The sequence below is a fragment of the Stigmatopora nigra genome, chromosome 6 (assembly GCF_051989575.1).
Source record: "Stigmatopora nigra isolate UIUO_SnigA chromosome 6, RoL_Snig_1.1, whole genome shotgun sequence".
Classification (NCBI taxonomy): domain Eukaryota; kingdom Metazoa; phylum Chordata; class Actinopteri; order Syngnathiformes; family Syngnathidae; genus Stigmatopora; species Stigmatopora nigra.
The window spans coordinates 1,986,459-2,011,432 of NC_135513.1; the positions used below are offsets into that span (position 1 = coordinate 1,986,459).

General features: G+C 40.7%; 1 protein-coding gene across 19 annotated transcripts in view; it reads right to left on the bottom strand.

Moving 5' to 3' along the window:
* The window catches only part of LOC144198439 (P2X purinoceptor 3-like), a 205,747-nt gene extending 186,529 nt beyond the window's left edge, over positions 1–19,218 (bottom strand). For 12 of the 19 annotated variants that reach the window (XR_013326709.1, XR_013326710.1, XR_013326711.1 and 9 more), the window contains exons 1-2: positions 19,023–19,191; positions 18,741–18,863 (exon numbers count right to left, since the gene is read on the bottom strand). Coding sequence is in view for 12 of the 19 variants with exons in the window: in XM_077719457.1 (XP_077575583.1) it covers positions 18,741–18,862 (122 nt within the window). In the remaining 7 variants the exon portion in view is untranslated. The other 7 variants (XM_077719449.1, XM_077719448.1, XM_077719450.1 and 4 more) reach the window with 7 other exon arrangements.
* Between the last annotated feature and the right edge of the window lie 5,756 nt (positions 19,219–24,974).

Sequence of the window (24,974 nt, forward strand, 5' to 3'; positions counted from 1 at the left end):
CTCGGCCGCCATTAGCGTTAGCATTATAATGTGTATGTGTGTATGATGGTCATAGGAAAGGAAGCTATGCTATTGAGTTTTCATTGTTTAACCTGCTGAATTGCTAAGGACTTCTCTAAGTTGGAAGAACAAAAGGTAACAAAAGGTTACACAAGTAATGACCGTTTATGGAACAAGTACATTGTTTTGGGTTATAACAGGTTGATATTTATATAATTATATATATGGGTGTAATTGTATATTATGTTTTTTGTGAGTAATAGCGCAGTATAATACATATTAATCAGTGGTGTGCCATCGGGGCCTTCAAGGCCTTCTCTACTGGCTTAAGAAATATCGGAATCATATATTATATTTTGTCCATCAATACTAAATATACAAAATAATTACAAATTGTCTGTTAGCTTCCTTTCATTGCTTTCCCCCTAGTTGGACTGCTTCCAGAAGTGTATTTTCATATTGAAGCGTTTAACCAATCACATTTCAGCCATTATTTGTTGCCAGGGTCAAAAATCTGCCTCAAGGCCATCACAATCAGTTCTGCAGACACTGCTGCATTAAAAAGTGTCGATAAGACTGTTGCTTTAACCAATCAGAATTCGATTTGGTGATACCAAGGCCCTCTCGCAGGTGTAGGGATACGTCATCACTTTCACCAACTATGATTGGCTAGTGGAAGAGTAGGCAGACCAAAGCCAAAGTGAGCCAGCCAGAGCTCGTAAACTCAACCCACAATCGCCGACGGAGGAAAACAAGTGGATTTGGTTGTAGATTTGCTGGCAAAGCCATTTTCAGACAGACTTTTCCGGACATTTGAGAAGAGAGCTGCTCTCAAGGAACTGTTTCACCACATCCTGGAGCATCATGATGGGTACGACGAGGAGTATGTGTGGTGTGATTTAAAGCACGTCTGGATGATTTTGAATTTAGTTTTTTGTTTCTCACATTTAATTGCATTTTTGAGCATTCGGGCGTGCTTTATTCATTACTACAGAACAACAAACTGGAGGTACTCGGACGATTCGCCGAAAGACGTTTTGTGGAGGGACGTTTCGCCAACGGACGTTTCGCCAACGGATGTTTCGCCAACGGATGTTTCGTGGACGGACTATTCGCCAACAGACGCTTTGCCGACGGACGTTTTTGCCGACGGACATTTCACGGACAGGCGTTTTGGCAATGGACATTTCGCCGACGGATGTTCCGCCAACGGACGTTTCGCCAACGGACGTTTCACCGATGGACGTTTCGCTGACGGACGTTTCGCCGACGGACAGTTCGACAAACAGATGTTTCGCCAAAAAAGTAATTTATTTTAATGTATCATTTAATTAAACAAATAAAAGTAGGGATGTTTCTAATTGTGTTGTTTTTTTTGTGCCGATGTTGAAAAACATACACACACAATCTGGGGGCAAGCCGAGCGCACGAATCCAGTTTCGGCAAAACGTTCGTTCGGGAAAATGTCCACCTGGTGAAACGTCCGTTCGGCAAAACGTCCACTCGGTGAAACGTCCGTTCGGCAAAACGTCTACTCGGTGAAACGTCCGTTTGGCAAAGCATCCACTCGGTGAAACGTCCGTTCGGCAAAACGTCCACTCAGTGAAACGTCCGTTCGGCAAAACGTCCACTCGGTGAAACGTCCGTTCGGCAAATCGTCCGGTCACGCAAACTGGATGTACAGTTTTGTCTTGCAAGAGTGAGGGTGCTCCAAGCGCACGAAGAGGTCAAGCGCAAGATTCTCGCGCGTACTACCAACAACTTCACGACAGGATTCTGGACAATATTAATTAGCTAGTCCCGGATCAGATTTCAAGACCACGAAAGACTGATGTTTCTCTACCTCCTCGACTCGCAGATATTTCGGGAGTACCAGGAAACTTTCAAACATGCAGCCTTCTCCACCTTAATGCAAATCCACGGAACACTTTTCAATCTGCCTTGACTAAGAACAGACCTGATTGTAATGTATGCCATTTTTATGGCTGTCAGCCTGGACACACCATGTAGTAGGGTGCAGTGATAATTTTACAATTGGCACACTGCGAGTCCCAGGGATTCGCTTGTCTGAAAACTGTGCGTCCCAGGAAACTTGTCACGAGTCCCAACATACTACGGATGCAAATAAAACATAAACAACGATATATAAACATTCAGATTTAATTTATTTATTATATGGTTTAGGGTTAGGGTTTATTTATCATTGTACTAGTCTTTCAGCTCGTAGATCCTCCTCTCTTTGCAGCCTTTCCACTTTTCCAGGGCCTTTTGATGGTTCACACTTTTAGCCAGCTGCACTACCATCAGTTTGTGCTGAGTTTCCACTTTCAGCCTGTTTCTTTTCTTTGTGAGGATTCTGTTCTGCACAGAAAAACCTCTCTCACAGCCAGCTGTATGCACAGCTGAAGTAAGAGCCAGCTGAGCCAATCTTATCATGTTTGGCATCTCTTCACTGTGGTACTGGCTGATCAGTTTCCAGAGATTGCTCATCTTGTCTCTCGGGTACTTTTCAGCCAGTACAATTTGCTTGAGAATTCTCCACTCCCTCTTTGTAGCAGTTGATGATATGATTGGCTCACAAGTGTTTGATTTATTTTCACCATCATCACCAATCCATGATATTGTCTTTGAAACACCAAAATGTTCACACAGCTTATCAATTTCTTCTGTGCCATACTCATCCACATCTTTTTTGTTTTGCAATAAGCTGAGTGGCCTCATTCCTAAAACAGCAAAGGCCTGAAGAATACTACCCTGAGGAAACCTTTCTCTGATGTTCCCGATGACACTGTTGATGAAGTCACTGATGACATTTTTAAGCTGAAATTGTGACTTTGTGAGGTGAAAATTGCCCTTGAATATATCATCCACCATATCTTCTTTCAGCTTCATCAAGTGTGGGCTGTTCATCTCCTTAACAACCTCCAAGTCATTGATACATTGCTCCACCTTCACCCCAACCAAAGCAATGTCAATATTCTCTGTTTGGAAAAATTGAGACAGAATTGTGACAGGGGCCATTGCATCCATCATCATATATGTGATAGAGACAAATTTCTTGGTTGCAATCTTCCTTCGCAACCCTTCAGCCTTTGGGTCTTTAGTGAAATAAATGTCTCTGAAATAGAGCAAAAGACTCTCCAAAGTCCTGTATACTGATGTCAGGGCATTGAAATAGCTGAGCCATCTCACACAATGGACCTCTTTGATCTTCAATATGCGATCATCCAAAATCATCTGTATAACTCGTAGACTTGCCTGCCTCTTGCTGCTACCTTTAAAATAATAAAACAAGTCTGTCAATGTCTCTTGATGTTTCTTCAGAGCTGGATTGTGTTGAGCTGCTTGAGATGTGCAGAGTGCAATTTTGTGAGCAATGCAGTGAACATTATGTAAATGAGGGCTGTCTCTTTAAAATTGCAGCAACTCCATTTTTGTGACCTGTCATCACTGATGCTCCATTACTTCCAAAGCTCTGGACTTTTTCCATCTTGATATTCCTTGCCTCCAGTTCTTTCTTGATTGATTTTGCAATACCTTGACCTGTCGAATCTTTGCACTCAACATTTGCGATGTAATGCGTCGAAGGTTGCATCGTATCATCTATCACTTGGGCATACAGGACAAGGCGCTTTGTATTTGTAGAGTCTGTTGATTCATCAGCAAGTATGATAACGACTGGTGAATTTTGCAACATCACTTCCTTCTCTTCTTCTATTACAGATGAAATGCTATCCAACAATTCATGAGCCGTAAAGTAAGATTCGTAATTAATTTTGTGTTTTTTCAAAATATCCAAGTCTGCGACACCAAGCTCATGCATCAGGTTTATTATGCTGCTAAACTTGCTGAACGGTATATCTTCCATGGACATCCAATGTACAACTTTCAATAAAGCTGTAACTACCTTGTCTTTTGTTGCTGATGCCTTTTGTTCGATTTTTTTGTTGTTATTTCGCAATGTGGGAATTTCCAGTGCCAACTTGTGTCCGGGCAAAACTATGTGTCTATCCAGGGTGCATTTTTGAAAATTCGTGCATTTAGCTGCCGCAATCAATCCATTTACCTGCTTGTTATCCGTACAAACAGCACAGTACATGAAATTATTTTCCTCGTCATATCGTAACCACGCGAACAGCTGCAACCAAGTCTTTTGAAATGTGCGTATTTTTCCTTGCTTCCCCCGTTTTGCTTCATGATCATCGATCGAATCTTCTGCAGTTCTTTTCTTACTAGTTGTATTTTTAACTGCGAAATAACTATCCAGACTGTTTTGCTTTTTCTGAAACATTTTTTTTCTTTCTTACACTATTACGAAACTCTTGCTATCGCTTTCTCTCCTTCGTCTGCTAGTGTCTGCTAGTCTCGTTCACGCGAGAATTATTTCGCAAAGATTATGTGGAATAAATTGGTTTGCTATCGGATATATATGTGTTTTGGTTTTTTTTTGATAAAAATTTCTTTGCGTCCGAAAAAAGCACATTACTTGAAATTGTGCGTCTGGAAGAAAAGCTGTGCGTATCAGACGCAGGACGTAGAGGTAACGAGAACACTGAGGGTGTGTTGTTTCTTTACATCTGCGGGTACATGGAGCTGTGGCTCCACCCCTGTGACAAAGCCCTGCCCAGGCCAACAAAGCTGTGACGACTTCCCCATCATCCCTCCTCCAATCAAGATTCACTTCCTTTCCTTATTTTAACCCTTTTATTTGTCAGTTAACTCTTGATTCTTGACTTTGACTCCCTTGACTGCCTGTGATTGTAAATGCTGAGGCCATGGAGTCCTTACTTTCTTTTGGAAGTGTTGACTAACCCAACTTCACCTGATATTGTGAGTACGTTACTCCTTGTTATTTTGAATATTTATGTGGACAAAGTTAAGGATTTTGGGTTGCAAAGGGGGATTTTAGATAAGTTCAGACACCTTGGGGTATACATATAGTTTATTGCATTTATACATGTAGTTTATTCCCCTGTCTAGACTTTGATTACATCAGTTCTGACAGTGGCACCTTTCTGGCTTATTTCCTGTATTTTTGTGGGTATTCATTTGAACACCTGTCTGGGAGGGTGAGTGTCTGACTCATCATTGACTGAATCCTTCTGCTGTGGTTTTGGCGACTCCCTGGTATATCTCCTCGACTTCCTTCAGCAAAAAAAAATAAGTGAGAGCATGAGGCAGCTGTACACATTGGTATGTTTGGCAGTGACCATCCCCGTATCCACAGCTTCTGTCGAACGGACATTTTCAGCCCTAAATAGAATCAAAACTTATGCTAGAAATACAACTAAACAGACTCGACTTTCAGCAGTAGCTTTGATGGCGATAGAAAATAACTTCTTGTAGGACCTGAAACGCACGTGTAATCTGTATGACAGAGAAATTGAAATTTTCTTGAGGAAAGAAAGGAGGATAGAATTTGTGTATAGACAAAAATATTTTTTCTTGAGTAAAATGTGCTTATTTTCCAAAAAAAATATTTACATTTTTTAGGCTATTATTGATTATTTTTATGTTTCGCAGCTGTAGCTGCAGTAATTAGAATACAGAATTATCAGGGAAAAGCAAGGGAGGGAGACGGCTGTAAAAAAAAAACAGTAGTTTGACCACCCCAATGGAGTCTTTATTGTCGCTGGTGACTTCAATAAAGCATGTTTAAAGACTGTTCTGCCTAAGTTTATTCAATACGTAAAGTGTCACACTAGAGGAGATAAAAATCTTAACCATATTTATTGTAATATCAAACATGCTCATAAAGCCACTTCCCTCCCTCACCTGGCTGGATCGGATCACCTCTGCATATCTCTCACTCCCGCTTACACTCCACTCCGGTGGCTAACAAGGCCACAAATAAAGATAATAAAAACTTGGCCCGAGGACGCTTTTTCTAAGCTCCAGAACTGATTTCCCACACCAACTGGGAACTTTTAAAACACCACAAACTCCAGGACTACACGGACACTACTTTCCTACATCAAAAACTGCATTGACAACGTCATTATAAATAAATGGATACAGGTTTTTCTAACCAAAAACCATGAATGACGAATGAGACACAGGTACTCATCAAATGCCGTAAAACCGCTTTCAGATCAGGGGACAAGATAGAATATAGGGCTGCCAAAACAGAACTGAAAAGAGGCATTAAAAAGTCCAAGGCAGCATATACTGAGAAAATTGAGGAGCACTTCACAGAAAATAACCCAAAGAACGTCTGGCAGGGAATACGACATATTACCAACTACAATAACAATAATATATCTGATAATGCAGATGCCTCACTAGCGAAGGAACTGAACCATTTCTTTGCCCGCTTTGAGACCGGGTCTCAACACCCCCACCACCACCTTGCAGTAATACACTGAAGGAACAGGAAGTGAGACTGGTAATGAGGTCTGTGAACACCAGTAAGGCTGCTTGCCCAGAGTACCAGGGAAGGTGCTCAAAGCCTGTGCTGACCAGCTGGCTGGAGTCTACACACAAAATGTTCAATTGTTCCTTGTAACAATCCATCATTTCATCCTGCCTGAATTCTGCCACCATTATCCTTGTCCTCAAAAAGCCAACCATTGACAGCATGAAAAATTATAGGCCTGTTGCACTCACGCCTGTGATCATGAAGTGCGTTGAAAAGTTGGTAGCCCGCCATATCAGGAATACAATCCCTCCCTCAGTTGACTCTCACCGGTTTGTTTATAGAGCAAACAGGTCCATAATGCCATAAAACCATAAGGAACTCTTTTTTATTGTTTTTATTGTCTACATATGCAAAAAGGTGAAAGTGTTTCAATTGAGACTAAACCTTTTTACAAAGGGTTAAAATAAGCGACCAGAAAGAGAAACTACAATGGGAAACAGAAGGAGCCACGCAACACAAGAACGGCTTCTATGCAAGCAAGCCATGCATTCCACAATCATTGTTTGAACTGATTGTGAAATTGAGCCTTGGGAGGAACCATGTCTCAAGAGGAGGGATAGTATAGTTCCAGAGGTCTCCAAACCTACTTTCAAAATTTTGCAGAAACTTTCTTCAGGTTCTGAACATGGATTTCATCAAGCTGAACCAAGGTGGCCTATACAGGTACTGTCTGGTGGTCATTGACCAAGTGGGTTGAGATATGCCCATCCAAGAAAGCGGGCACCAGGGCAGTCGCAAAAGCCATATGCAAAAGGATCATTCAAAGGCCATGGAATACCACATTCATTTGGAGTGGTGCTGCATTTCGTGAGCTGCGTGATCCAAGCTATGGGACAGCATCTAGGAATCAACCTAAGGTATGATTGCGCCTGCCGCCCCCCAAAGTGCTGGTCTCATTGTAAGAACCAATGGAACAGTAAGACTCAGACTGTTGGTGGAGGAGACTGGAGAAACAGATTCTCTCACTCTGTGGTTATGCAAAATGTTCCAAGAAAGAACTGTGATAAATGCAAATGATCTGCCGACATCTTCTGGCTCTCCAGGAGGTCCTCTCCCCAGGCAACCTGGTACTTTTTTTAAGGTGATAAAAAGAAAGTGCTGGTCATCTCCACCTGGGAACGGACCTCACCGTGTGATTTTGACTGCTAACTTCACCAAGTTGGCCGCCACCATCAAAGCTGATGAACGAGTGTCGGAGCTCACGACCAGGATCCAGTGTGGAGCTCGGATGTGCCCCTAAAATACAAACACTGGTCAGTCTCCTCCAAAAGCTTGATGGCTCTTTACCCCTCGTGCTGCACCCTCATTCCTGCCGGCGCGTCATGCTCGGTCCTTGATACTCTGCAGGCTATGAGGAACATGCGGAGCGCTGTGACTGGATATCCAGTTCCATAACGAGGATGGCTTGACTGGTTCCTCTTAGGCTCATGGACACAGCCACTTTTGAAAGCCCTAGTACCATTTGTAACTGTTATTGCACTTGTGCTTGTTATCCTAACCTGTTGTTTACCCTGCCTCTCAGCTTTGAACAAATGTACCATTAATGCTACAGTCAAACGTAACATGAGTGTTGAAACCCAGCTAACGCTAACCCAAATACACATGCAACAATCCATATCCCAATCTGCCCCTGATGTTGCGCTACTGTCCAACACTGACTAATGTCTTAATGTCTTTCCTATCCTGAGACGCCAGAACCAACGGGAGGTCAAAGGAGCACTTTTCCCGCAACTGCGTGAAGGGTTTTCGTCCCCTTCTGATTGGTCGAAACTCCAGCTCGAAATCATTTGTGAAGAATTTTGTTCAAAAGTAGCATCGCTAACAAACAAAGTTCCAATGTTGTTATACTTACAACAGGAGGGAATTACGTGAATATAGCTCAGCCTTTAACACCATCTCTAATACCTGACATTCTGTCTGACAAGCTCTCCCACCTTAGACTGTCCTTTTCCATCTGCTGCTGGATAAAGAACTTCATGACCAACCGACCACAAACTCTCCGACTTGGTCCCCACCTCTCTTCCTCCATTACACTGAGCACTGGCTCCCTTCAAGGCTGCTTACTGAGTCATCTTCTGTACTCCTTGTACACATACAACTGTACACCAACCCACCAGTCTAAAACCATCATGAAATTTGCCGATGACACCACTTGGTCAGAGTCATCTCAGGAGGGGATGAGTCGACCTACAGAGATGAATGAGGTCAACAAACTGTCTACGTGGTGCTCGGTGAACAATCTCACACTGAACACCACCAAAACTAAAGAAATAATCCTGAACTTTCGCAAACAAAGTACAGATCTGGTCCCACTCCTCATAAATGGAGTATGTGTCGACAAGGTCCAGTCTTTTAAATTCCTGGGATCCATCCATGGTCTACAAACATCATGGCAGTGTTGAAGAAGGCTTAGAAACGACTCAATTTCTTCAGTGTACTGAGGAGGAACAACGTGGACACCAAGCTTCTGATAACCTTCTATAGAACTACTGTAGAGAGCATACTGCATCACAGTGTGGTACGCTAGAAGCACGGCGGCAGACAAAAAGGGAGGGAGCAAAGCAGAGTACATAACACACCATTTAGTAAAAAGTCCACAGTGCCCTTCACACACCAAAGGACTGTAGTCTGCTCATTAGGTAGAGGATGCTCTGACCCCTTTTATACAGGGCATCTATATTTGTGGACCAGTCGAGTTTGTTGTTGAGGTGACCACCCAGGTACTTAAAATTCTCCACGATTCCAATGCCTGTACTCTGGATGTTCACTTGTGTGGTCTGTTGAGGATTCCTCCAAAAATCAATGACCATTCCCTTTGTCTTAATGGTGTTGATGTAGAGGTGTTTTTCATTTCACTAGTCAACATAGGCTGTGATGACTCGCCTGTACTCCAGGTCGTTCCGGTCCATCACTCGTCCAACAATAGCAGGAGAGACAAAGTTGGAAACCTTCACATGGTGTCTCCTGGGAGGCCGCTCGCTGCGGCCTGCGAATTCCAACAAATACCACTCAGAGCTGCCAACAAGGAACGTGGTACCCTACGTTTTTCATCCAGCCGCAGATATTTGACTGCCCCTCACCTCCGACTACCCTCCGGATTAACTAATCCGCGTTCCAGGGGCAGTTCTAGCGCTGTCTGAGGGTAATCCTCAGGTGCTTGTAGTGCAACAACAACAAAAGCAGTCTCGTCAGAGAACTTCTGGAGGTGGCAACTGTCTGAATTATGTTTGAAGTCTGATGTGTATAGTGAAAAGTGGAGTACGGAGAGCTGTGCCATGTGGGCCCCCCGTGTTGCTAGCTACGAAATCAGACGTAAAGTCCTGGAGTCTCACATATTGTGCTCTGTCAGTGAGGAAGTCTATGATCGATACGACTAGGTGGTTCCTTACTCCAGCCTCTTCCAGTTTCCCTCTCAGTAGGACCGACTGAATGGTCTTGAACGCACTGGAGAGGTCAAAAAACATCATTCTCACCGTGCTTCCCGTGTTCTCCAGGTGTGAAAGAGACCTGTGCATCAGGTAAGTGCCAATGCCTGGACGATAGGCTAGCTGCAGTGTCCAGCTATGCATTCTCACACTTAAAATGGGAGCCAAGCAGGGAGAAAATAAGGATGCTAAAAAGGATATTAAAACTCAAATGGCTCAGGTTGTTCAACCTTTAGCACCCACCCCCAAAGCAACTGCTAATTTTACATTCCAAAATCAGAGGGGCAGAGGGAGAGGACTTAGACGTGGCAGAAAAACTCAAACCCAATGGTATGCAGCTCGAGACCAGGAAATTACTCAATGCTACAGGTGTTGCCAATATGGATATATTAGTTATGACTGTGTCAATCCTCCAAGTTGCTGCTACTGCAATGGAATGCATTATACCAACAACTGCCGCAGGGCTTACGTCCCTAATACTTCAGGGAAATTATAATAATCGGACATAGGCTTTGTGATCATCTCGTTGACTCGACAAAACACTATTTGTCATCATACCCAGTTACAATAAAATCAAGCAGCCCCATATCAGGAGCGTACCCCATGTGGACCTGTTCCACAGAATGACAAGGGAGACAACAAGTGCCTGGACTATACCAGTAGAGTGGCCCCACGGAATGGGTGTTGTCCACATCAGAACCATTTGTTGAAATGTAGGTCAATGGTGAAAGACCGTTTTTTAGTGGACACCGGTGCGACATATTCTACCTGCACGTCGCCGCTCGACACCTCCTCGAAAAAAGGTCATTACCGTGGTGGGAATCACTGGCCAACCGTCTCAGTCGCTTTTTCAGCTACTGTGTCCGCGCAGCTTGGATTCCAGACATTTAAGCATGAGTTTCTCATGAAAAGAAGACTTCTCCTGCACATGTTGGGCAGAGACAACCTGTTTAACTGTAACATCTCTGTTTTATGCACGCCAGAAGGATGACAAATAACCTTCCCTGATGGATTGACAATGTTTGCAAATGGACAAAAAGCTAATCATCTTTTGTCGAAATGGAACTTTCTCCAGTTAAGTGGATGGCTGACATCTACTGGGGAATAATTGACACAACTCTTGCTGATGAGACAAGCATTCTTCACACTTTGGCCAATAGGAGAGGCTGGGTCACGATTCTGGGCCCGTTCCCCTCACGTCCTCACCCCCCTCATTGTATCCTGTTTTGTACAGGTTTTGTGACCTCAACTACCAGCAACTGTTCTTTGAAGAGTTGGATGGACATAGTTCCATTTTGTCCTGTTGAAATATCTACATAGGCAAACAGGGGGTGGCAACAAATGTTGATTGACCGACAGAATGAAAAAATGCGTTTCAAACTGCTCTCAAGACTGATAACTATTATGTATTGTCTGTCCAGATAAAGTTTTCCTATTACAATATGTTGATGACCTTTTGTTGGCAGCACTGAGTGTGGACATTTGTTTAAAAGCGACTTTTGACTTGCTCCTGTTTTTGGGAGAACATGGACTTAAGGTTTCAAGGTAAAAGTAGCAATGCACACGGCCATTATTTTCCTTTTTAGGAAAAATTATAGCACATACCAGACTGTCTCTATCACCCAAGCAGAGAAGAAATATTTTGCATTTTCTTAAACCCGAAACTGTGTCTCTAATGCTAATGCACATCGGATAAGCGGAAGAAGATCCAATGAGATGAGATGAGATGAAGTTCCACGGTCCTCACACAACTACCGACTAAACCCTTGAAAATTGGTCAAAATGTCCCAATTTTTTGTGAAAGATATGATAAACACACAAAAATGAGAGAAAATTACAAGAAAATGATTTATTAATGTCTTAAATGAATAACAAGCAAACAAAATATGTGTTGAAATGCAGGGGAACAAGAGGAAGCAAATGGTAGGCAACACAAACACAACACAACATTAAGAATTCAAACAACAACATTAACAATATCAATCAACAACAAACATTAACATTTTAGGATTTTTTAGGAATTTAAATTTTCACACATTTTATTACTCGCTACTGGTTCTTACCTGTGATCATACACAGCTGTGTATAAAAAAGTGTGTTTTCCCAGAAAAAAAAACATAAATAGTAATATAAAAGTATAAAAAGTCACATCCCGGCTAGTTGAATTCTAAAATTTTGCACGGGCTCAGATATTGTACATTGTTATTCCACACCACAAAGTTATTGCACAGAAGAGTTTGTATGTTATGCTAATGAGAGTTCAGAGTCCTGATGACTGTGGGGAAAAAAAACTGTCCTTAAGTCTATTTATCTGTGCTTTGTGAGACCTGTATCGTCTGCCAGAGGGCAGCAGCGGGAACGGGTTGTGACCAGGGATGTATTGGTCCCTGACAATGTTCCTGGCTCTGTTGAAGTAGCGAGGGCTGGCAATGTCATCCAATGAGGACAGACGGCAGCCGATGATCTTCTGTGCAGTGTTGATCACTCTCTGCATTGGCAGCAGACAGAATGCTGCCGTGCTTCTAGCGTACCACACTGTAATGCAGTATGCCAGGATGCTCTCCACAGTGGCTCTATAGAAGGTTACCAGAAGCTTAGTTTCCAAGTTGTTCCTCCTGAGTACCCCGAGGAAATGGAGTCATTTCTGGTCCTTCTTCACTACTGCCATGGTGTTTGTAGACCAGGAGAGCCTATCCGTGACGTGGACCCCTAGGAATTTAAAGGACTGGACCCTGTCTACACACACTCCATTTATGAGTAGTGGGACCAGATCTGTGCTGTGTTTGCAAAGGTCCAGGATTATTTCTTTAGTTTTCGTGGAGTGCAATGTGAGATTGTTCACCGATCACCACGAAGACAGTTTGTTGACCTCATCTCTGTCGGCCGACTCATGCCCTATTGAGATGAGTCCGACGACAGTGGTGTCATCGGCAAATTTGATGATGGAGTTAGACTGGTGGGTTGGTGTACAGTCGTATGTGTACAGGGAGTACAGAAGATGACTCAGTACACAGCCTTGAGGGCAGCCAGGGCTGAGTGTAATAGAGGAAGAGAGGTGGGGACCATGTCTAACAGTTTGTGTTCGGTTGGTTAAGAAGTTCTTTATCCAGCAGCAGATGGTAGAGGATACAAGGTGGGAGAGTTTGTCAGTCAGAATGTCCAGTTTTATAGTGTTGAAAGCTGAGCTATAATCAGTGAAAAGCATCCTCACATAATTCCCGTGGTGTTCCAGGTGGCTCAGTGATGTGTGTAGAGTAATGGCGATAGCATCCTCAGTGGACCTGTTTGCTCTACAAGCAAACTGGTGAGGGTCAACTGAGGGAGGGATTGTATTCCTGATATGGCTGTCGACCAAATTTTCAAACCACTTCATGATCACAGGCGTGAGTGCAACATGCCTATAATCATTCCGGCTTTCAATGGTTGGCTTTTTGGGGACATGGATGATGGTGGCGGATTTCAGGCAGGATGGAATGATGGATTGTTCCAGGGAACAATTGAAAATTTAGTGAAAACTCCAGCCAGCTGGTCAGCACAGGCTTTGAGCACCTTTCAAGGTACTATGTCAGGGCCGGCAGCCTTCCTGGTGTTCACAGACCTCATTACTAGTCTCTCTTCCTGTTCCTGAAATTTCAGTGTATTGCTGCAGGGTGGTGGTGGGAGTCTTGGGGCTGGGTCTCAAAGCGGGCAAAGAAACGGTTCAGTTCCTCCGCTAGTGAGGCATCTGCGTTAACAGATATAGTATTGTTAATGTAATTGGTAATATGTCGTATTCCCTGCCACATCTTCTTTGGGTTATTTCCTGTGAAGTGCTCCTCAAGTTTCTTTGTTTATGCTGCCTTGGCCTTTTTAATGCCTCTTTTCAGCTCTGCTCTGGCAGCACTGTATTGTACCTTGTCCCCTGATCTAAAGGCGGTCTCCTTGGTCATCCAGGGTTTTTGGTTAGGAAAAACCTGTATCCATTTATTAATAGTTACTTTGTCTGTGCAGTTTTTGATGTAGGAAAGTACAGTGTCCGTGTAGTCTTGGAGGTTGTCATGTTCGAAAAGTTACCAATTGGTGCGGGAAAAACAGTCCTGCAGCTGAGAAAGTGTGTGTTCGGGCCAAGTTTTTATTATCTTTATTTGTGGCCTTGTTAGCCTCTGGAGTGGAGTGTATGCGGCGGTGAGGGATAGGTAGAGATGATCCGATCCAGCCAGGTGAGGGAGGGAAGGGGTTTTCTAAGCATGTTTGATATTAGAATAAACATGGTTAAGACTTTTATCTCCTCTAGTGTGACATTTTACGTATTGAATAAACTTAGGCAGAACAGTCTTTAAACATGGTTTATTGAATTCACCAGCGACAATAAAGACTCCATCGGAGTGATCAAACTGCTGTTTTACTACAGCTGTTAGCAGGATGTTAAGTGCCGTGCTAATGTTAGCATCCGGTGGGATGTAAACACCCATTACATTGACATTTGTTAGCTCTCTAGGTAGATAGAAGGGCCTGCACCGTACTGCCAAGAGCTCTAAATCCGGGGAGCAGTGAGCGTTAATGATCCTACTCTTGCAGCACCATTCATTGTTTATGTACACGCAAAGTCCCCCTCTCTTGCTTTTCCCTGATAATTCTTTCGAACGATCATTTCGGAATAGCGTCCAGCTAGCTAGCGATACCACGGCGACGGGGATTTGCGGGTGTAGCCATGTTTCTGTGATGAAAATAACGTTGCAGTTCCTGACAAAGCTGTTGGTAGCAAGCTGAAGTTCCAAATCGTCCATTTTGTGGGTGATGGATATGGCGTTGGTCAAGAAGATACTAGGAAGCGGTGCTCGGTGCGGTTGCTGCCTTAGCTTAGCAGCTAGGCCCGCCTTCCATCCGTGCTTTTGCTTTCTTTCCCTTTGCCGCCTCAGTTGTACTCTGAGTGAGCTGACTATCCACGGAAATCCCGGTGGTCTCGAGATGTCCTCGGGGATATTGTAGTTCAGTTGGTAATCTGTTATGATGGATATATCGCATCTCCTCCCGAGAGTAATTAAATCCTGACGATTGTAGAAAAAGTTTGCCTCGCAGATGTTAGTAAATAATGGTAGGATTGAGAAAACAAAACACCAAACTGGAGAGCATATGCAGCTGCACCCGTGCGCACCGCCATCTTGGATCAACCTTGAACATTTTCTCTGGATATGTTTTTCCTACGAAGACTGAAAGTTTGTGAAATTTCTCCAGAATTTCTTTGATGCTTGCCGCTGGAATGTTTACAGTTTCTACCTCTTCTGCCTTCTTGCCAAGTGTTCCATTAAATCTAGTCTATAGAGTTTTTTATGCCTCTGGACCAATTCATATTCATCCTTCTCGCTAACCACTTATTTTCATTCGCACTGGTAATTTTCTTATCATAATGATAAAAAACAGAAGCAGCTGCTTTATCTACACTTGGAACAACTCAACAAAGAAAACGCAGTCGGAACTCAGTGACGACAAACAGCGGTTAACCGTAAATAAGAGAGAAACTTGAAACATGGATAGTGGTTGTTGTGGGACAGCCACTGAGAGCCCAGTAGAGTAAAGTGAGGTTCTTAAAGGTGTATCAATGCATCCCTGACAATATTTTCAAAATAAAATAATGGATAAGGAAATGCATTTATTTTTTGGGGGATTTCTTAACTTGGATCTTTTTCATAACTCAAGGCACTCATTCCCATATTAAAAGCTTTCATAATCTGAAAATGTTGTAGCTAGAGACATTCATATGTACAGGTATGACTATTACTCTGTTAAGCCAGACAAAGTGGCAAGGGTCAAGTGCAGGTTAGTGCACGTTAAACTTGAGGGTACGTGATGCTTTCCCTCAATAACAACATCACAGCATAGATATCAATGATCCGATTACTAGTCTCATTTCAAGCTAATAAACAAAGCAGTGAAACACATTTAGATTATTGCTTTAACATAAATTAGGTTATTTAATGTAGACCAAAGATACATGTATTAGTCGTTGCGCATGTGCAGTTGAAGATTAATGGCTTGATTGCACTTCCATCCCGAACAATGTATGTCACTTTGCAGTCATCCTGATCTATAAAAAACTAAAGATTACAGCTCAAGCATTGTCTTGTAAGTGCTAGTCTGAAAGCAAATCCATTATAATAACCCACAGAGATGTGTAAAAACAAACTTTAGGCTAACTCACATAATGAATGTGTTGTTTGTGCTCCAACACGTGGTAATGATTTGTATTTTTGAACTCCTTGCCGACAAAAAATTATTTACAGTTTTATCAATCACGAAAGATACATAACTCTGAATTTTCTGCCTTTCTCTGAACTTTTGATGGTCTAACACCAATGGTCATCTGTTAGCTGTAGCTTCTACCTGATGAGCCTACAGAGATGAGGTCAACAAACTGTCTTTGTGGTGTTCGGTGTATAATCTCACACTGAACACCACAAAGACTAAAGAAATAATCCTGGACTTTCGCAAACATTCGCAAACTCCTGATCTCACAAGCTCTCCTGGTCTACAAACACCACGGCAGTAGTGAAGAAGGCTCAGAGACGACTCTATTTCCTCAGGGTACTCAGGAGGAACAACTTGGACACTAAGCTTCTGGTAACCTTCTATATAGCCACTGTGGAGAGCATCCCGGCATACTGCATCACAGTGTGGTACGCTGGCAGCAGACAAAAAGGCCATGCAAAAAGTGATTAATACTGCCCAGAAGATCGCCGGCTGCTCTTCGCCATCACTGGAAGACATTGCCACCCCTCTTTACCCCAGCAGAGCCAGAAACATCATCAGGGACCCATACCACCCTGGTCACAATCAGTTCCAGCTGCTGCCCTCTGGCAGACACTATAGGTCCCACAAAGTACGGACAAATAGGCTTAAGGACATTTTTCCCCCACATCCACCAGGACTCTCAACTTGCGACAACACGACACAAAATACCTACTGTTTAATAATTTAGGGGTAAAGTAATATGAAAAAACTTCAGGCGGTGATCTGCCTTCTACTGGCTGACTGAAGGTAAGTTAAAGACAGTGAGAGGTAAGTGATCTGCTCGGGGGGTGATGTGATGTATCCATAACAGCAGAATGCCAAATTATGAGTCCGAAATTATCATTTATTTGGGTCTTTTACCGAGAAAACGCCCCCTTATGGAGAAGCACTACCAATTTCGTCATATGCAAGTAGGATGACATTTAGGCTTTTGTTGTTGATGATGACGACAAAGCCCATGTCCGATCATCTTATCTTAATTTGAGCCGAGCTGTTGATATGGTCAAGGCACAACACAATATTTACAATTGTTTTTCCTCCCACTGACTTAAAATGATTAATGGATGATGAAGTACATATTTGTTTAAGTTTCAATTGTGTTATAATCGAGATTAATGCCTTCAGCGAATCAATCCAACCCTCAAAAACTATTTTATTGCTATAAAACCTCTACTGCAGCTACAGCTGAGACATAAAAATAATCAATAATAACCTCATACAATTGAAATATTATTTAGGAATATAGCCATATTTTACTCACCAAAAATCATTTTTAACTGTACACAATATCCATCCTCCTTTCTTTTTTCCTTCTTTTCTATCGCCATCGAAGTTAATGCTGAAAGTCAAACCTGTCCTGTCGTATTCCTGACATACGTTTTTACTTGATTTAGTGCTGAAAATGTTCGTTCTCGGTTGTGACAGATTTGCTTGCTTTGGTGTTGTCCGACCTTTCTCATTGATGTTATGATTGCGCCGCGTCGTCGTGGCGCGATCGGGAAAAGGAGTTGAACCCAGTCACGGGAAGCAGGAGGGGAAACGAGGAAAGTAGCTTCAAAGCAACATCTTTAATAACTCAGAAGTGATTCCAAACCGGAAACAGGAGGATGAGGGGAATCAAGGAGAAAGGAAGCGGGGCTGCATGGCTATTGAGCCCACGCAGTGACATCCAGGAACATGCTGGAATTGTGCAGGAGCAAGAGGAAGACAGGGAAGTGCTTCCCACTTGCGAGTTGAAGCGTGAATTTTGACATTTTTCTGAACTTTGTTTTGTTAAAACAAAAAACGCTTTGTGCTGAAGAGCGAAGTGGTTAAGAATCACAGTATGCATGTTTTTGTGGAAATGTATTGGCAAACCTGACAGTCTCAAATTATTATTATTATTTTTTTAATGTATTTTTAATTATTTATTATCATATCATTGCTCAAATTATGTGGCAATGCATGTAGTTTTTATGTCACTTTCCATTTTTTAAGCTAATGTGTGTCATGAGGATGTATATATCAAATTATTGCCATTAAAGATAGAACGGTCTGAATACCAGAAGCTAAATTCGAACATAATTGGTCAAGAATTTTTCTGATTAACTTTCATTCATTTCCGTACCGCTTACCCTCACAAAGGTTACGGTGTGTGCTGGAGCTGATCATAGCCAACTATGGGAACAAAGCAGGGGACACTCTAAATTGGTGCCCACCCTATTGTAGGGCACATTGAGATAGACAATCATTCATATTCAGACCCACACTCATAATTCGGGGAAGTTGAGTGATCAACCAGCCTACCATACATGATTTTGGTTGTGGGAGGAACCGAAGTACCGGGAGAAAACTCATGCAAGCCTCGGGATAACATGCAAACTCCACACAAGAAGCTCCGGACCTGTGATCGAACCCTCAATCCCAGAACTTCGACGCCACCTTCTGATTAAAAAGAATAAAATAAAATTCATAACATGCTCTGCACTAGGAACAATGCCTTCTAATTCATCATACAGAGTAAGAACATTAAAACGCTAATTTGCCATTAGACTCAAATGAAATAAAAGGAATTGTTTTTAATCATTTAACTTTAGCCTTAATTTTTGGAATCTTTTTTCATTTATTCTTTGTGATAGATTATTACTTACCCAATGAAGTAAGAGAAGATCAGAAGTTGGACGGCTCGGTTGATAACGCCAATTGTCCAACTCTTCACAACCACTGACTTAGTGGTTTCATAAGTGAAGAAGTCCATTATGCAAGTCCACATGCTAATACAATGCAAAAAAACACAAATACCACATGTAAATTATTCGCAGAGTCTAAATTAATCCTCAAGTGTTTGCTGCATTTCAATTGTAGAAGTGTGGAGAAATATCTTCATTTGGTGCCGAAACCAATGCAACTTAGGCTTAAAAAAACACACACACCTAAAAGAGTGTGATCCAAAATTAGAAGATCTGAAAATCTACAGAATTACAAGCTGTTAATTTCCAAAGGGAACAAACGTTAGGAACAAGGTAAAGTCCAATTTACGTTTTTCTTCTTTATTTCTGTATTATCCTTCAAGCGACCAAGTCTTAGATGCAATTTCTTCTCTCCAATAATGGACCCACACCCACTTTCATCCACTCTACTGCCCTCTAGGGTCCAAACATATAGCCAATCTCAACCCTTTAAAAATAGAATGGAAATTTAAAATAATTGGAAGTTTTGAAGCCCTCTATATCAATTTCCAACTTTTGGTTTTTCATGCAGTAAAAAAATACCCTTATATAGGGAAATAGGGACTTTTATGCAGACCATAACTGATGGACTGCACCTATCATTTAATTACATCTGTAGGATAAAGAAAAGAAAATTCAAATACAGACGACATTTGTAAATCTTCAGAGGGAGCCAAATCTTTGTGATTCATTGACCTTTTTTATTCATTGTTATATTTTAGCTATTTACCTAGCCCAGGGGTGGGCAAACTTTTCGGCCCGGGGGCCACATTGATTTAAATAATTTGACAGATGGGCCGGGTCAGCACCAGATACGATACATATAAAAAACTGCATCCGTTAACAGTATATATGAAACATAAACAAAAAAAGGAATAAAGTATTAACATACTCATCACTCATCATTAAAGTATAAAGTACAAAGTAAAGTAAAATGGAATGTATTAATAAATATTAAAATGTAATTTAAAAAAAAGATAGAGGGGCTGTAAAACACGAAAAAAATAAGAGTGGACAGAGCTACTGCCACTGGCTTTCGCGTGATGGCGCCATCTTGGAAAAAAAATATTATTTAGACAACGGTGGCGAGCCCGATTAAAAAGCCTAGCGGGTCAGATGTGGCCCGCGGGTTGTAGTTTACCCATGTCTGAGCTAGCCTGTTCACTTTTTATGCTTGAAGACTTTCAATGTTCCGCTGAGGGGTTTAGGCATTGAGGACTCTTTGTGGATGTTGCCCTTTGTTAAGTGTGAGTATGGGTACATGCGTGCATGCTAGTGTGTTGGGGTGACCTTTCTGTGTAGAATTGTCTTACAGATGCTCCCCTACTTAAGAAAGAATTAGGTTCCGAGCGCTTTTTAATTAAGTTGAAAGTGTTCATAAGTTGAAATTGTTGAAATTGAAGTTGATTCAGTGCTATATTTTGTATTATACTTTATATTTAAGGCTTATATAAGTATATTGAAGGTTTATAAGTGCGTGTATATGTTTAGGCTTGTATAAGTAACCAGCATTGGTTTGTACTGAAAAAAACATTTAATAAAATGGAGAGAATACATAAAGTAGACGTAAAGCGACGTTGTATTTTTATCTTAATGTTATCCAACACTATTCACGATAACATGCCCCGCTATGCCATCACTGGCTGGAGATGATCAATGACATTGCCAATCAGCACTGCAAGGAATTTCTATATTTTGAGTTTGAAAAAAATAATCATATCTATCTATAATCCTTATAAAGTGTGATTTTTGGGTGTATAAGTGTGTGTATATGTTAAGACTCTCTCGCTACGTTTGCCCAAACCGTGAGAGTTTACATTTTTTATGGTGGCCAGAAATGGCTGTCGGATCCTAATAGTCGAGTGATTGCATTTCTTCAAATTCTCTAAGTGTGTAAACCTAATCTTTTATTTTCCAAACATCCATTTTTCAAAAGAGAATTTTTAATAGCGCAACAATTGTCTTTTGGTTCTCATTGACAAAACCGCTATTAAATCAACACAACAATATATTTGCTTGTGCAGCTCGCCCCAGGTACACTTTGGTAGCTTTAGCTAGTCCACTTTATCACTAGCCAATCATAGTTGGTGAAAGCAGTGACGTATCCCTACGCCTATGATAAGGCAATGACGTATCGCTACGCCTGCGACAAGGCAATGACGTTTGCCTACGCCTGCGAGAAGGCCTTGGTGTCACCAAATTGAATTCTGATTGGTTAAAGCAACAGTCTTATCAACGCTTATTTTATGCAGCAGAGCCTGGAGAACTGATTGTGAAGGCCTTAAGGCAGATTTCTGACCCTGGAAATAAATAAGGGCTGAAATGTGATTGGTTAAATGCTTCAATATGAAAACAAAGATCTAGAAGCAGTACAATCAGGGGGAAAGGCAATGAAAGGAAAAGAACAGACAATTTGAATTTATTTAATAAGTACTCTTGGACAAAATATAATTAACATTAGTCTGTGATTCAGATATTTCTTAGGTGAGCAGAGAAGGCCTTGAAGGCCTTGAAAAAATAGTGAAACAATGATATCTCAGTCTTACAATGCTTTATGGACTAACTGAAATTCTGACATTTGATCTCATGAAATCCTAGAGAAATTCAAGATGCCTAAATAATACAATTGAGATACATTACTTAGCCTCTCTACAGTTGAGGGGTGTAAGATTTGATCTTCAGAAGCTCTCCTTGATCGAATTTGCAACAACTGAGGAGTAATGAGATGTGCATAAACTATTTTGTTTCTACTTCCCTCTGTTCTGTTTACATTGTTACAAAGGCTTGATGTTGACATGCGCCAATTAAAGGAACAATATGTAACATTTGACTTTAGTTATTCATGATATAACCCTGATATTTCAGTTGACTGGTTGTCAAAGTTTTTATTTCGTTTACATTTGTGTGCAACTTATTTTTCCGTGAATTTTGGAATGTCTAAAGGTGACAGACAATTTGGAATTATTAATAATTACAAAACAATAACAAAACATAATCAACATCAGTATCTATCTATCTATCTGTCCATCTGTCCGTCTGTCCGTCTGTCCGTCGGTATATATATATATATATATATATATATATATATATATATATATATATATATATATATATATATATATATATATATATATATATATATATATATATATATATATATATATATATATATATATATATATATATATATATATATATATATATATATATATATATATATATATATATATATATATATATATATATATATATATCTAGATAGATATCTATCTATATCTATATATATCTATCTATACCTATCTATACCTATCTATACCTATCTATACCTATCTATACCTATCTATACCTATCTATACCTATCTATACCTATCTATACCTATCTATATCTATCTATATCTATCTATATCTATCTATATCTATCTATCTCCATCTATCTATCTCCATCTATCTATCTCCATCTATCTATCTCCATCTATCTATCTCCATCTATCTATCTCCATCTACCTATCTCCATCTATCTATCTCCATCTATCTATCTCCATCTATCTATCTCCATCTATCTATCTCCATCTATCTATCTCCATCTATCTATCTCCATCTATCTATCTCCATCTATCTATCTCCATCTATCTATCTCCATCTATCTATCTCCATCTATCTATCTCCATCTATCTATCTCCATCTATCTATCTCCATCTATCTATCTCCATCTATCTATCTCCATCTATCTATCTCCATCTATCTATCTCCATCTATCTATCTCCATCTATCTATCTCCATCTATCTATCTCCATCTATCTATCTCCATCTATCTATCTCCATCTATCTATCTCCATCTATCTTTCTCCATCTATCTATCTCCATCTATCTATCTCCATCTATCTATCTCCATCTATCTATCTCCATCTATCTATCTCCATCTATCTATCTCCATCTATCTATCTCCATCTATCTATCTCCATCTATCTATCTCCATCTATCTATCTCCATCTATCTATCTCCATCTATCTATCTCCATCTATCTATCTCCATCTATCTATCTCCATCTATCTATCTCCATCTATCTATCTCCATCTATCTATCTCCATCTATCTATCTCCATCTATCTATCTCCATCTATCTATCTCCATCTATCTATCTCCATCTATCTATCTCCATCTATCTATCTCCATCTATCTATCTCCATCTATCTATCTCCATCTATCTATCTCCATCTATCTATCTCCATCTATCTATCTCCATCTATCTATCTCCATCTATCTATCTCCATCTATCTATCTCCATCTATCTATCTCCATCTATCTATCTCCATCTATCTATCTCCATCTATCTATCTCCATCTATCTATCTCCATCTATCTATCTCCATCTATCTATCTCCATCTATCTATCTCCATCTATCTATCTCCATCTATCTATCTCCATCTATCTATCTCCATCTATCTATCTCCATCTATCTATCTCCATCTATCTATCTCCATCTATCTATCTCCATCTATCTATCTCCATCTATCTATCTCCATCTATCTATCTCCATCTATCTATCTCCATCTATCTATCTCCATCTATCTATCTCCATCTATCTATCTCCACTATCTATCTCATCTATCTATCTCCATCTATCTATCTCCATCTATCTATATCTCCATCTATCTATCTCCATCTATCTATCTATCTCCATCTATCTATCTCATCTATCTATCTCCATCTATCTATCTCCATCTATCTATCTCCATCTATCTATCTCCATCTATCTATCTCCATCTATCTATCTCCATCTATCTATCTCCATCTATCTATCTCCATCTATCTATCTCCATCTATCTATCTCCATCTATCTATCTCCATCTATCTATCTCCATCTATCTATCTCCATCTATCTATCTCCATCTATCTATCTCCATCTATCTATCTCCATCTATCTATCTCCATCTATCTATCTCCATCTATCTATCTCCATCTATCTATCTCCATCTATCTATCTCCATCTATCTATCTCCATCTATCTATCTCCATCTATCTATCTCCATCTAGTCTATCTCCATCTATCTATCTCCATCTATCTATCTCCATCTATCTATCTCCATCTATCTATCTCCATCTATCTATCTCCATCTATCTATCTCCATCTATCTATCTCCATCTATCTATCTCCATCTATCTATCTCCATCTATCTATCTCCATCTATCTATCTCCATCTATCTATCTCCATCTATCTATCTCCATCTATCTATCTCCATCTATCTATCTCCATCTATCTATCTCCATCTATCTATCTCCATCTATCTATCTCCATCTATCTATCTCCATCTATCTATCTCCATCTATCTATCTCATCTATCTATCTCCATCTATCTCTATCTCCATCTATCTATCTCCATCTATCTATCTCCATCTATCTATCTCCATCTATCTATCTCCATCTATCTATCTCCATCTATCTATCTCCATCTATCTATCTCCATCTATCTATCTCCATCTATCTATCTCCATCTATCTATCTCCATCTATCTATCTCCATCTATCTATCTCCATCTATCTATCTCCATCTATCTATCTCCATCTATCTATCTCCATCTATCTATCTCCATCTATCTATCTCCATCTATCTATCTCCATCTATCTATCTCCATCTATCTATCTCCATCTATCCTATCTCCATCTATCTATCTCCATCTATCTATCTCCATCTATCTATCTCTTCCTCTCATCTATCTATCTCCATCTATCTATCTCCATCTATCTATCTCCATCTATCTATCTCCATCTATCCTATCTCCATCTATCATCTCCATCTATCTATCTCCATCTATCATCTCCCTCTATCCATCTCCATCTATCCATCTCCTCTATCTATCTCCATCTATCTATCTCCATCTATCTATCTCCATCTATCTATCTCCCTCTATCTATCTCCATCTATCCTATCTCCATCTATCCATCTCCCTCTATCTATCTCCCTCTATCCTATCTCCCTCTATCTCATCTCCCTCTATCCATCTCCCTCTATCCATCTCCCTCTATCCATCTCCCTCTATCCATCATCTTCCCCTCTATCCATCCTATCTCCCTCTATCTATCTCCCTCTATCTATCTCCCTCTATCTATCTCCCTCTCTATCTATCTCCCTCTATCTATCTCCCTCTATCTATCTCC